The sequence below is a fragment of the Salvia miltiorrhiza genome, chromosome 2 (assembly GCF_028751815.1).
Source record: "Salvia miltiorrhiza cultivar Shanhuang (shh) chromosome 2, IMPLAD_Smil_shh, whole genome shotgun sequence".
Lineage (NCBI taxonomy): Eukaryota > Viridiplantae > Streptophyta > Magnoliopsida > Lamiales > Lamiaceae > Salvia > Salvia miltiorrhiza.
Window position 1 is genome coordinate 50,147,694 of NC_080388.1, and position 13,910 is coordinate 50,161,603.

Here is a 13,910-nt window from a genome sequence, read left to right on the forward strand (position 1 = left end):
TATTTAATTTTTCTTTTTAGTACTCTGAGTCTTTTATTATATTTTGTCTATGTTTTAGTGAAGACCACATTTTTTATTTCAAAATAATTTTACATCATCTGCTCCAATAATTACCACATGTATTATAATATTTAATAGTTACTTTAATTAAGTCTATTTAAAAGTTATAAATGACATATGTATTATAGTATTGCAAAAATATTTTTCTAGCCTGACAAAAACAAAACAAAGTCACTTTCCTGGAGTTCCCATCTCCCAAGCAATGTGAATTGAAACCCAAACAATACAATTATATTGTGATTTATAGAGGCTGTGATCGCCTGTGAGCGACTGTATATAGGCTAGAAATCTACTACTATCAACTATCAGAATTGCTTTGCAAACTGAAGTTGCTTTTTTTTTTGGAAGCCCAAAGGAAATAATTGTACCTAAGGTTCGATTATTTGTACCGTAATTTTCGATTATTCGAACTCAAAATATGTCATATTTCACTAATCGTTCCCGATTCGGTTAGTGAAATTTTCAGGTTTTGGGTGATCAGTTACCCAATAACCGATTCAGTTAACCGAATCAGTTATTTGAGTATTCGAACACCCATTTAAAAAATCAAAAATCAAATAAGGTGCAGATCCATCTCTATTGTAGAGTCCCCTATAGCGTATTGCTCTCCATAGTCAATATTGGATCAAATAATTAAGCCCCTGAAGTCCAAAAAGTTGAACAATTAACTACATAATATTTTTTTCGAATGGCAAATAGAGTTGGCGAGACAAGACTGAAAAGTTGCATGAGGGTTGAATGGCCAGCAAGCAGGACGAGCAGCTGTGGTGGTGCTGCATTGCAAAGCTTGGCATGATCTTCCGTGGGGCTAGCTGGCGTGTGACGTTGATGCAACTTTCTTTACTGCCCCAGGTGCAACGGGAATTGTGACGGTGCTCAGGACTAACAAAGTTTTATGCAGCTCGCACTTGTTGTTTCATGTTTGCCTGGTCGGAGTCGTGTTGAGGAAGGCGAAGCGATGAGAATTCGAGAGGCACGCACTGTCTTGGATTAAGAGTTTGGGGTTGGGAAAGGTATTTTTGCAGTCGAATTGCAGAGTGGTTATAGATGCTTTGGCGCTTATCAATGACGAGGACCGAATAGAATTTGGAGCTCTCATTAGTGATTGCAAGGTCTGCTCCAAGAGTTAGGTACAGTCCATGTTAAGTATATTAGTAGAGATTGTACTCTCATGGCTCATACTACTGCCTGATCTGCTTGGGATTTTGCGAACCCTCATGTGTGGACTGAGCCACCAGATTATATGTGGTTGGTCTTCCAATTTTCGGGTGTCACTACTCATTTTAATAATATTCCTACAGTTTACCACAAAAAAATTTAAAAAAAATAAACAGAGATGGAAGCAAGCCCGGATTAAATCATCATACATAGCGATAATAACTAAAGAAATGAACTCTTCTCTAATTGCACACCGTATATATACTCTATTTAAACTCGATCATTGTATATTTACAGGTAAATCATAAAAGATATATATATATATATATATATATATATATATATATATATATAGGAAGAGGTTCAAGAAAGAACCATAAATAAAAGAAGACCGGAGAACCATTTTCAGCCATTCGATCATCAAGATCTACGGTGGATGCATCATCTTGTTGGATGAATGAAGATCCTGGGTTCGAATCCTGAAGGGAGCATTTTTTTTAATAATTTTTTTAGTGCATTAATTTTAACAGCGAATGCATTAATTTTTACAGTGGATGCATTAGATTTGATGGTTCTCCCGTTCTCACAAATAATGTAGTTCTCTCTAGAACCACACCCTATATATATATATATATATATATATATATATATATATATATATATATATATATATGAATTGTACTAGAAAAATACACATGATATGTGAAGTTGTCACATATCCAAAGACATAAAATTGAGCACACAGAAAAAGTAAGTACATGTGCAGATACAATATTATAGATTAATTGTACTAAAACAATAAAGAACATTACGCCAAGAACGATTACTCAATTCTGTGATAAAACACCTACGACTGACGGCTTCAAATTCACACAAGCCCAATCAATCGCTCAAGAACACAATGAAAAAACAATTGACAGAGATCACACACTCACACACAGTATGATCTGAACTAAAGCACGAATATATTCTCCTCAATATCAGTAGAATAAAAATGAAAGCGTCAGCTTCAAATCGTCCTCTTTATAGCTCTTAAATAATCGAACCCTAGCAAGAGTTATAGCTCGAATAGGACTCCACCAATAGAGGAAGAGTTATTTGTAAAATACGATCCAATAATGCACCAATAGATTATGATATTCGAAGCAATGTATATCCAAAAAATAACTCTCCAAAAGCTGCTAAAAATCCGCAAAGATAACTATCATACCGTTTCATTCAAATTCAAGTATAATGATAGATATTGGACTGACTCCAAAAATACACCTGTTGATATTTACAAATTATTTACATAATGATAATGTAATAGAGTATAACCTATACTCTAACAATATGCTCGATTTATAAAGCATGGGTGAGATATGAATTTGAAATATTTTAATTAGAAGTACCCCTTATATTACCATTTACCCCCAAGATATATTGATATCAGAGAGCCCGTTTATGGCCCACTCAAGAGGAGTCACGGCCTCTTCCTCTCATATAACCAAAATTTTCAATACAAAATCCATCACAACTCATCAATTATTTCTCATGACATTATGACTTTCTAAAGCATCCTATATACCCATTTTTTTTTATTCTTTTCTCTCTTTTATCTCTCTCTCTTTTTTTTTCAACAACTTGTAGGGTACTAGGATTTTTCAATCAATATCAAAGTTCATAATCCATAATCACACATCTCCACAAACCAACAACCCCATAACAACAATCTCCAAGCTCCCACCCATGGCTAAAACAAAGAATATGGATAATAAGGCTCAAAGGGGCGAACTAAGATCATTTAGTAAAAGGACAATTATGAAAAATATAGGCTAGCAAAGACGGCCTTCTATCATCTCAAAGTTATTAAGCACACCATGTGACCTCGAGGGAGAAACCAAGACAAGTTCTAGTGAGAAACATGCATGCTTGAACAATCACTCAAGAATAAGAAATAAGACTGTAAAATAATAACAGTCAGGGCTCAACAACTTATTTCATTGATTGCAAATACATAGATACCACGCTTATCATTCATCACTCATGCTCAATCTCAACAATATCAACACAAACGCATGCGATTCCAAAATTTTAATCAGAAATCATCATGAGCCGGTTATCCAATCAATCTCTACACTACTCACATCTTCATCAAGGTATCATCACAGAGAAACAACCAAAATAAGACTAAACGACACAAACAAGAACTACCAAAATAAAAGTGCACCCACAAAAACACATCCCCCCAAACTTATTCACCACCAAGGAGAATAAATTTGAAAAAGAATTGTGGGACACGAAAACGAATAAATAAACGAAAAAAACGAACTAGCCATAATTGGGTTGCCTCCCAATAAGCGCTATTTTTAACGTCGTTAGCTTGACGATCTAGCAGGTATAGGTGGCGGCCACTTTTCATCAAATTTGAGTACATCATTTGTTGCGAACCAATGATAAAGTGACTTTCCAAGCTTCCAAATATCTTGAAAACAATGGTCATCCTGTGAACAATCAAAAGTACTACCACACTCCAAAAAGTGTTCATTAGATGAATCAAAATTAAAATCAAAAGATGGAGTTAGATAAAAGCTAAAGAGACAAGCCTTCAATAATTTCTCTTGGTTGATGCAAGTGTCGACTACATTTAGGACATTGCACTCTTCAACACTTTTAAAATTTTCATCCTCCAAGCTCATCTCAACTTTCTGAACTTCTTGCTCTTCTTCTATCACTTGAGGCACTTCATATGAAGTTTCATTTTCAAGCTCAATGCTCTTACACTGCTCTTTTAGACTCACCACGGTATTGCTTGGGAATTGGCTCGACTGATATAGATTGCTAATAGCAGTGGTCATTTGAGTCATCTGAGTCTCAAATACCTTCATCTGAGTCCCTAAAGAAACAGTGGTAGACTCAAGCTTCTCCATCCAGTCATCCGACTTGGAGATAAATTTCATCAGTAGCTCTTCCAAATTAGGCTTCTTCTCCTCATTGATGACACCATTGGTGACAGAGAAGCCTGGTGGAGCCTGAAGTGCGTTATTCAGGACCCCTCCATGATAGAACTGTTGTCAACTCTGATTGTTTCCCTGCTGTCCTCTTTGAAATCCACCCTGCTGAAAATTCTTGAAATTCCAATTGCTACCAAAATTTACCTCTTTCATCATCATCGGATTTTTCACAGCTGACTCCATCTTAGCAATAATCAAAGCATTTACCTTGGAAGTCAATGCAGCGATTTGAGTGGCTAACAAAGTAACCGAATCAGAACTTGTGGCGGCAGCAACATTATTCAAATATACCCTCTCGGTTGGCCATTGATAGCATGTAGTGCCCATGCTATCAAAAATCTCCATAGCTGCTCATGCACTACCTGGAAAAACTCCAGAACTAAAAATAAGAACCAAAAGAAAAATAAAGAACATAAATAAAAATAATAAAAAATAAAGGGTTAAGGTGCAGATAGGCCCCTCAAGTGGAGACCCTTAGAGCGTTTCAGTCCCCTTACTAACTGTGTGTGCAAATTGGCCCCCGAACTCAAAAAAACGGTGCAGATCGGCCCCTCTGACTTAACACCGTTATGGGCCGTTAGTCAAGGGGGCGATCTGCACCGTTTTTTCGGAGTTCAGGGGCCAATCTGCATCTTTTAACTTTTTAATTAATTCATCTCTCTCGCTCAAAATTTGATCGTCGTTGTCGCTGATTCAAGCTCCGGCGAGGCCGGCGAAGGGCGCCGCCCCTTTCTTTCTCTCTTGGGCCCTAAACCTCGGAGCTCGCTCGACTGCACACGCTTAGCGTCAAGGACGAGCCCTAATTCTCCCATTCCGTTAGAAATCGCCGCTGCAATATCCGGTGAACCCGCCGCTTGGCTTTTCTCGATGAGGAGTCGCCTAGCTTTTAGCGATAAGGAGTCGCCTCCTTCTCTCAAATTCGGCGAAATCCGGTGATAAAGGCCGACGATGCCCGTCGCCATCTACACTATCGGCGTGCTGTTGAAGAAGGACGCCTTCAAATCAGAGACCATGGCCAACATGATCTCGATCTCGATTGGGGTCACGATCATCGCCTACGGCGAGACGAAGTTTGATTCGTTGGGGGTGATTCTGTAATTGGGGGCGGTGACGTTCGAGGGAGAATTCGAGTTTCCATTTCGATTATGTGATTTTCGAGAGCAATGACGCCGATTTGGAATTCCCGATTTGGGGCTTGGGAACTTGTTTTATGATTTTCCTTATCTGACGGCGATTGACGCTGGAAAAGTTGGTCGGAGAAGATGAGATGTGATTTTTTTTAATGAACGGTGTGCAGATTAGCCCCCGAACTCTAAAAAGGGAAAAGGTGTAGATTAGCCCCTGAACTCCAAAAAAACAGTGCAGATCGCCCCCTCTGACTAACGGCCCATAACGGTGTTAAGTCAGAGGGGGCGATCTGCACCATTTTTTTGAGTTCGAGGGCCAATCTGCACACACAGTTAGTAAGAGGAGTGAAATGCTCTAAGAGCCTTCACTTGAGGGGCCTATCTGCACCTTAACCTAAAAATAAAAATCTAGATTAGTATCAAACAATCTACAGATAGTACTGATAAATAATCAGTCCCCGGCAACGGCGCCAAAAAATTTGTTCACTAATTTCTTAGCACACCGCAAGTGCACAGGTGCAACTGTGTACAGTAGCAAGCAAGGTCGTATTCCACAGAGACTAACTAATATCAATTCCTATCCTAAATCCTAATCCTCTATCTGGATAATCGAAATTAAGAGTTTTATTTTTAAAACTAAATAAATAAATAACAGAAAACAAATAAATCAAGATGCGAAACAGAGAAACAAATATAAGAAGAATTTCCCAAGGCAAAGGTTTCAACAGATTCTCATAACTAATTAACAAGTTCATTTCAATCATCAAGATGATTCCTAAGGCAATCTCAAAGCTAGTCTATACCCACTCTCATGGCATACAAACCGTTGATTACATGGAAGGCTACCGTCTCCGGATTACACTTCTAACATGCAACTCCTAAAAGCTCCTAGGATTAACGCCCTCACAAATATCAATTCCCTTTATAATTAAAATAAATGTGTTCTAACTTCTTTGTTCAGGTAATAATTATCATCTCTCGATATCAAACTAAAACCTACGATTATGCTAAATTGGTGATCAAGCAATAAAGCAAACAATATAAACAAGAACATAAAAAGGAGTAACAATCTCGATTGATTGAATCAAACAGTCAGAAACTCAAATCATGTTTACTCCCTAAACCCTCGGAAAAAGGATTCTAGCCACACATAGACATATGAACTAGAATCAAAGTCTCAATAAAACAGAAAAACATTCAACAATAAAAATCGTAGTGAAATTGAGAATCTTCAGTTCTTGCTCTGGCTCCGTCCTCCGTCTCCCTCAGCTCTTAGGAAAAGTAGAATATGGTAAAAGTTATTTTCAATATGTTTCTGGGGAGTATTTATATGCCATAGGTCTCAAAATATAAGTCAAAACCGTGTAGGATCGAAAAATAGCATGGTAAAAAGTTCGCGCTAAATCTGTGCTGTCACGCGGCCCGCCCGAGGCGAGGCCGCGCGCCCAGCCCGCATGCAACACCGAAATCTTGACAGCTTTGCGCAGCGATTATTTTTTTGGCTCGTTCTCTCTCGTCCGAATTCTGATTTATAATCCGTTTACGCTCACGAACTCTTCTCGAGACGAACTACAACTTGTATTTCAGCCAATTCTTCCAAATTCTGCTTCATTATTTCTGAAAATTCGTTCAAACAACAAGGAAATAACAAGTTCTTGACCATAAACCAATTTAAGCTCAAATAAATCATCAAACACACAAAATTCTCATAACTAAAAATCAAATATGACACACCAAGAGGTAAAAATGCATGTTTATCAGCGGCTCAAGGCTTCATCAAAGAAAATTATTGTGTGAATGATTGTGTAATAATAAGTATTATGTGTGAATTATTGTGTAATAATCCTGATCAATTAATAAATTAAATCAAAGAAAATTGTCTTCTAAAAATTTCAAATTTAAAATTAATAAACACCCCCAATGAAAAATAAAATATAAAAAGTCTTTATACGCACTTACAGCTATCTACTTATGATTGTATAAGGCAAGGGCTAGCTACTTAGAACAACTACAGCGGGGCTCGATCGAGTAGCTCGAGTCGATCCTCGACGAGTCCCGACCCGCGCCATTGCCGAGCCCCTAGTCTCGATGTGAGGCGTGATGTGGAGAGCCTGACTCTAAGGAGGAAATGTGGGAACCTTGCATTGCACGCACTCCTCTAAAAAAATTAAATTTCATTTTTTAATATTAAAAAAATGAATTAATTTCAATTTTAACTAAATGTAGCTTATCTTTTTATAGTGCCCTTCACATTGTACGCCTTTTGATGTGAGATTCAATATAAAATCAAACTAATGTAGTTTAACTATTTATAGTACACTCCGCATTCTAGAGAAATATATTTCAAATAGTTTTAATTGTAATTTTTAATTTTTTTTCTATTTTATTTATTGTAATTTTTGAATTTAAATTTAATAGAATTTTTAAATTTAAAATTAAATATTTATTTTAATCTTTGAATGCATTAATTTTACAAAATTGAATTAAATTCTATAGAGTCCTACTAAGGTGGAGCCTATTTCTATAGAGTCCCCGGGGTCTCTCCATTGTAGTTGCTATTATTTCAAAAAGAAGAAAAAGAAAAAGGACGGGTAATCGGCTATATGATCATATCCAAAGACAAACAAAAACAAAATAGAAAGAAGGAAAAGCATACGAGGTCTAGTCTTGTGTATAAGTTGTAGATAATGTGTAGTGATGAAAACATGTAAAATGGCTGTCGATTTATACAGCTGGGAGCAACATGTGGACCATTTATTGCACGGGAAACACATGCACCTTTCAATTCACCCATTATTTAATTGACAATTAATGTGTCCTTTTTCAAGCAAGGGATCGGAAGATCAATTATTTGGGTTGTTGTCCCCTTGGGATGGCCTAGTGGTTGGGGTGGTTGCCTGTTGTCCAAGAGGTCACAGGTTCGAATACTCTCGGCCACAATAATCACTAGGTGGGGTGTGTGTGTGATTTGTATTATTTCTAATGTAATTTCATCAAAAAAAAAAAAAATTATTTGGGTTGTTACGAAACTAATTTGCATTATTTTTATTCATTTTTCCTCCATCTAAACCTTTCTTTGTTCAGGCTGCTACCTATCCAACTTTTTCAAAAAACACATCAATATTAAAATTTTCTGCCAATTTAGTTAGGAGCCAAATCTCTCTGTTTCGATATGTTTTCATTGCGAAAAGATTATTTAATTAATCCGTGGCCTGAATTTAGTTCATGGAATGAATAAGCAGAACTACTTGAGTTCCGTAAAAATTTTTAAATTAGCAAAGCTTGAATGATAAATTGAGATTTTGTTATTTATAGTGCTGTAGTTTCATGTTTTTATGTATAAATTATAAATAAAATAAATGTATTAAATAAAACGAAATAAAGTTAATTAACATAGGCTAAACATGAACGGTGGTTACATAATGTGCTCATGGAAATGGAAGATGAGCATATTTCTTGATATGTGCATTACGTTTGGAGGTTAAAATATTTAGAATCTTAGATTTGATCACTTTCTAAAAAAACTAGTACCAAACTTGCAAGGTAATGTATGCTATCTATATATTCATTTCCATTATAAAATTAAATGTACTCGAGGTCAAGGGGGATATGCAAAATATTAATTTGATTGAACTCTGACATCAACTCCGCAATTTTAAACTGATACCACTATTTCTTGATTTTATAAATAATTTTTTTTTAATAAGACAAGATAAAGCATGGAGAAACGCGAACTTCGATTATGTTAATAACTAATACAGCATTGTTAAGGACCTAATAAGTAGTTCCACCTAACTGTATGCAGGCTGTATCCCACGAAATTAAATTTGAGAATGGTAGGTGGGGTTTCTCATATACTATCATTTTGTTTCCTTTTTCCCTTTTTGCAGTACCTCAATAATGCACCGGTCTCAATAATATATATTGTGATCATGTTTATTCATGATCATCTATGATTTTCTAAAAAAAAAAAAAAAATTGAAGAAAAAAGTTAAACATTTCAAATAACTTGAGTTGTTAACTATATATATTCCCTATTGATAAATTCAACAAACTTTTTAATCTCCTGGATTTGGGCCAATTTGCATAGCTCAACATTTTGATAAATTAATACTAGTAGTATATGATTTTCTAATGACTATTAGATAACTATATATCGTCCCATTAATACCATAAATTGATATTGTTTATAGAATATACTATACATATATGTTGGGCAATTTTATTATTTTAATCTAACATCTCCAAATCTTTGGAATGTTATGCTGCAAAATTGAATGCAGATAAGTACGTAGTTATCAATCTTTAATGCTTCAAATTGAGAGCTCATTGGCCGAGGGAATTGTTTCTCTTGACTTGAGTAAAGAAATTATTTTTCCGCCCCCCTAAAAAATTAATGCTTCAAATTAAAAGCTAAGTACATACATATTAATACTGTTATTTACTCTTTATAATCTTTAGTACCACTCTTTTGAACAGTTACAAATTGAGATTTAAAATATAACAATTGTAACTTTACACTCTAGTTTGATAAATCATATTGCTGGAAGAATGACCTACAATTAAATTCTTGAAAACTGATACAGATGATCCGAAATTGCTACATCAAGAGATATCAAAAGTATTTCTTTAAAAAAAATCCAATGGGAATTTTATTTTATTTCTTTTAGTTTATTTACAAATAATAACTTCGAAAAATGTAACTAAAATTGGTGTTGAACCATAGTTAAAATGAAAAAATTCAATCATTTTTATTTTTTGCAGCTTCAGATGAACTTTTTTCTTCTTTGGTTGCACATACAATGTCGTCCACCTGGTCACTAGCTTCTTGAACCTGCGCAATTCATTCAATAATTTTCATCAAATTTTTGGCACAAACTGAATTTGATTTTCATGAACTCTGATAATGAATTAAACAAAACTTAGAAAGTCATAGACGCAATTGTAAATAATTATGTGCAAATCAATGTGAAATCATTAATCATAAAATATATATATATATATATAATCCCACTAGTATGAGCTGTACATTACGGATTATATTATTCTTTATTTTGGTTTCTTGCAGTCGCTATGGCACATGATCAACTTGACAAAGATAGTATTTAATTACACCATCTTACCTAATAATTTAAACTTCAAATTAGCATAAAGAATCAGTCAAGATTTTTACAAAAACGAGATAAGAACGATTTTATAATATCTTTCAAGGTCTGTTTATTTGTTTTACTTTAGAAGAAGACGCACAATAATGACACTATCAGTAGGCTATATGTATAATATTAATTATTTCATTCATGGCGTGACATTAATTTTAATTAAAAAAAATTAGGAGTAATTAATTATACCTTGTCGATGACGTTGTCGAGAGAGTCAGCCGTCTTGGCTGTTTTCTCAGCCAAATGTTCGACCTTCTCAACAAGATCGCGCAGCTTTGATCCCTCGGGAAGATCGTCGGCGATGTCCTCGGCGATTTTGTCGACGGATCCCGCCACCTTCTCCACCGCCTCCACTATGTCCTCCACCGTTTGAACTGCATTTTCCAGCTTATCTGCGTGCGTATTCTATTTCTCAGCATCCATCCTTGACCAAAAAAATTAAAGCTGGGATTTGAATTTTCTTACTTTTAATCACCCATAATGGCCCCCATTTGTTGGTGAAAAAAGGTAGAATAAATGATACCACTAGTCCCAGAATCCAGCTCCTGTTTCATTGTCATGTCAGAAAACAAGAGAAAGAAAGAGTTGTAACTTTTTTGAAAAATTATTGTTTGGTGTCTGCCATGTTTGCAAGGATGGAGTATATTTACTAACATGGGTTTGGAAGAAGATGGTGGGCCAGAAGCTGGTGGAACTCCAGGTGCAGTGTTGGCACTCACAACAAATGATTTCCTAAAATAGAAAAAAGAATATGAGTTCATTAAAAGTTATGTTAAAAGCTGGAAACTGGTGATCCCTCTAGTGCATATCTCGTACGCACCTGGTGTATTGGAGTGTTTTCTTTCCGGCCCAGAAGCTCAATTCGTCGTTCTTGCACTTGGAAACGGCTAATCTCGAGATGGGATTCCAAGACCTCGTACTCGTTGGCTTTGCAGAGAAGACGACGATGGAAGAAGAACTCGCCATTGACATAGCTTCGAGCTTTATGAAATGATATGTGGGTTTGTTTTCGAAGATTCTTGCAGAGATGGTGTGTTTGGGAAATAATGGTTAGGGTTTTGGTCTTATTTTATAGGAGACCGATAATCGGGTGGAGTTGTTCCAAACATATAATGTGGACTGGCGGTAGTTTGACAATTGAAACACGGTGGAAAGAAAAGAATAAATTAATGTGTGGTAAAAACAAATAAATTGTGGAAATGAAACACATGATCGTTTAAACAGTCAAATTTGACGACCTGGTCCACATGTTGTCTACTCATTATAAATTCAGAAGCGTGGTTTCTCTCTCATTTTTTTTTTTTGTGGAAACGTCGAGGAAATTGTTAAGGGGATATTATTGATTGAAATAACATAATTAACATAATTTATTTCAAATAATAATAATTAATGGAGTGATGAACCTTATTAAGATTTTTCTTCTTTCCTAAATCCTAATAAATATTTTATTTTAAAATTGAGAGTATAATTATGAAATTATTCCTATCCTTATTTAATATTTTTTAGAATATGGTAATTAGTTGTATATATATATATATATATATATATATATATATATTTATCATGATAATTAATAAGATTACATATATAATTTTCTTAATTCCTTGATACACATAATTCGAAAACTAGCATGAAACTTCGTTAAAAAAGGAGGGAATGAATAATTACTACTCTCTCCGTTCCTTAAATAACTTCTTAGGAGGGAGGGATGAGTTTTAAAACGTATTGAAAAAGTGAAAAGTAAGGATAAATGAGGTATTGAGAATAATGAAAATGTGAAAATTAAGGGTAATGAATTATTTAATGGTGAAGTATAGTTCAAAAATGGAAAGAGAAATTTTTTGGGGGACGGACCAAAAATAAAAGTTATGAAGTTCTACAATAAATCTATACAGACACATCATGGCCACCTACAAACTAGTTTAATAGGAAATTTTTTGATTTATTTATAAAAATAGAATTTAATTGTTTTATTGTATTGTCTATATTGTAGTTATGTTTAAATTATTTTTTTGCACTTTTTGTTTTTATTTTATATTTTAATAAAAATAAAAGAAGTTACAAAAAAGTACTAGTAACTATGTAAACAATATAATAAAATAACTAAATTTTATTTTTATTTTAAAAATAAATTAAATAATTAAAAAAATTGTTTAACTAATTTGTAGGTGCTCGATGTGAATGTTAGCATCACTCGAAGTTATTTGGGGACTGTGGGAATATAATCTTATTTTGATCTAGCTAGTGGTCCCACCGAAAATCTCGCTCAAACATAATACTAGTATCTCTTTTTGTAATAATAATTTTATTAATCGTAAGACGCAGCCAGATGCAACGACACATACACTTAATTAATGTGTGTAAGTGAGTTATTTTGTATTTTTTTTAATAATAAGTTTGACATAAAATGAATTTGACTAAACTAACCAGTCTTTTGATAGCTCAGCTGAGCGAGTACCGTAATCTCCATTTATATGATAAACAAGCTATATATAATTATGGTATAAATAATGAATTATTTGAAGTATTTGTTATGCATTAAATTTTAATTTTAAATAATGGTATATTGACATGAAACGTACAAATAAGACAAGTCGATCTATTAAAATGCGAGTACAAGGTTTTATTACTATATAGAATTAGGAAATAGGGCTTTTGTGTACTTAATTAGGTCCGTGTGTTTTAGTGGGCTCATGCATTCAGGAATTCAGTTGCGCCAACCTTATAAACTTATTTGGGCCTTAAAACTTATTTATCTACACAAGCGCTCGAGTAAGTTCTCAGTTGTCATGTCTCTGAAATTTGGGATTTTATGATTGTCTCTGAATGTTTTTGTTATGGGGAATTTTGATCAAAGTCAAATTTTCTAGTTGCATTTAGGAAGGGCGATTTGTTGAAGATCCTAGTCTTGCCAAGTGTTCTACACTTCTGCATGATAATCCATCTCAGCATAATTAAAGATCCACATCAGCAAAGTATCTCTTGAAAATTTCTGATTCTCATGCATTCTTGGCAGCACATGCTTTGACTATATGCAAGACTCATTTTGGCTGTTGTAGTTTGTTTTACTTTAACCATAGCAGCAACTTTCCGATAAGAATCAAGGGTCTGACTCACTGTGTGATGATCTTTGGGAGGTCTTCGCACATGCTCGTCAACATGTGGTGGTTGATTTCTTTCATATGCGCCGAGAGGCTAATCGTGCGGCCCATGAGCTCGCTCGACTTTCTCTTTCTTTCACGAATGCTTTTTTCTGGAAGGTCGATTTTCCAAATTGGCTTCTAGACATTGTAATTTCCGACTCTTCTTAATATAACTTGTTCTTTTCGTCTCAAAAAAACCATAGCAGCAGCTTTATCTTGTCCTTCGCTAGGTACTGTTACATTGATGTATTAGGGTTTGTAGGTGATCCT

At 34.7% G+C, this 13,910-nt stretch overlaps 1 protein-coding gene across 1 annotated transcript; it reads right to left on the bottom strand.

Moving 5' to 3' along the window:
• Positions 1–9,878: 9,878 nt before the first annotated feature.
• Positions 9,879–11,660, bottom strand: LOC131011974 (uncharacterized). The gene is made up of 5 exons (XM_057939879.1): positions 11,318–11,660; positions 11,152–11,229; positions 10,963–11,042; positions 10,687–10,889; positions 9,879–10,172 (listed from the first exon to the last, which is right to left on the bottom strand). Exons 1-5 carry the CDS (start codon positions 11,467–11,469, stop codon positions 10,080–10,082), a joined length of 606 nt encoding a protein of 201 aa, XP_057795862.1. The 5' UTR covers positions 11,470–11,660; the 3' UTR covers positions 9,879–10,079.
• Between the last annotated feature and the right edge of the window lie 2,250 nt (positions 11,661–13,910).

What these genes read in the sequence shown, in the direction of transcription:
- LOC131011974 (XM_057939879.1), bottom strand. Translation starts at nt 11,469, where the DNA reads ATGTCAATGGCGAGTTCTTCTTCCATCGTCGTCTTCTCTGCAAAGCCA. An exon ending in AAAACACTCCAATACACCAG is followed by an intron (nt 11,230 to 11,317) that starts GTGCGTACGAGA and finishes TTTCTATTTTAG; the next exon opens with GAAATCATTTGTTGTGAGTG. An exon ending in GCCATTATGGGTGATTAAAA is followed by an intron (nt 10,890 to 10,962) that starts GTAAGAAAATTC and finishes ATACGCACGCAG; the next exon opens with ATAAGCTGGAAAATGCAGTT.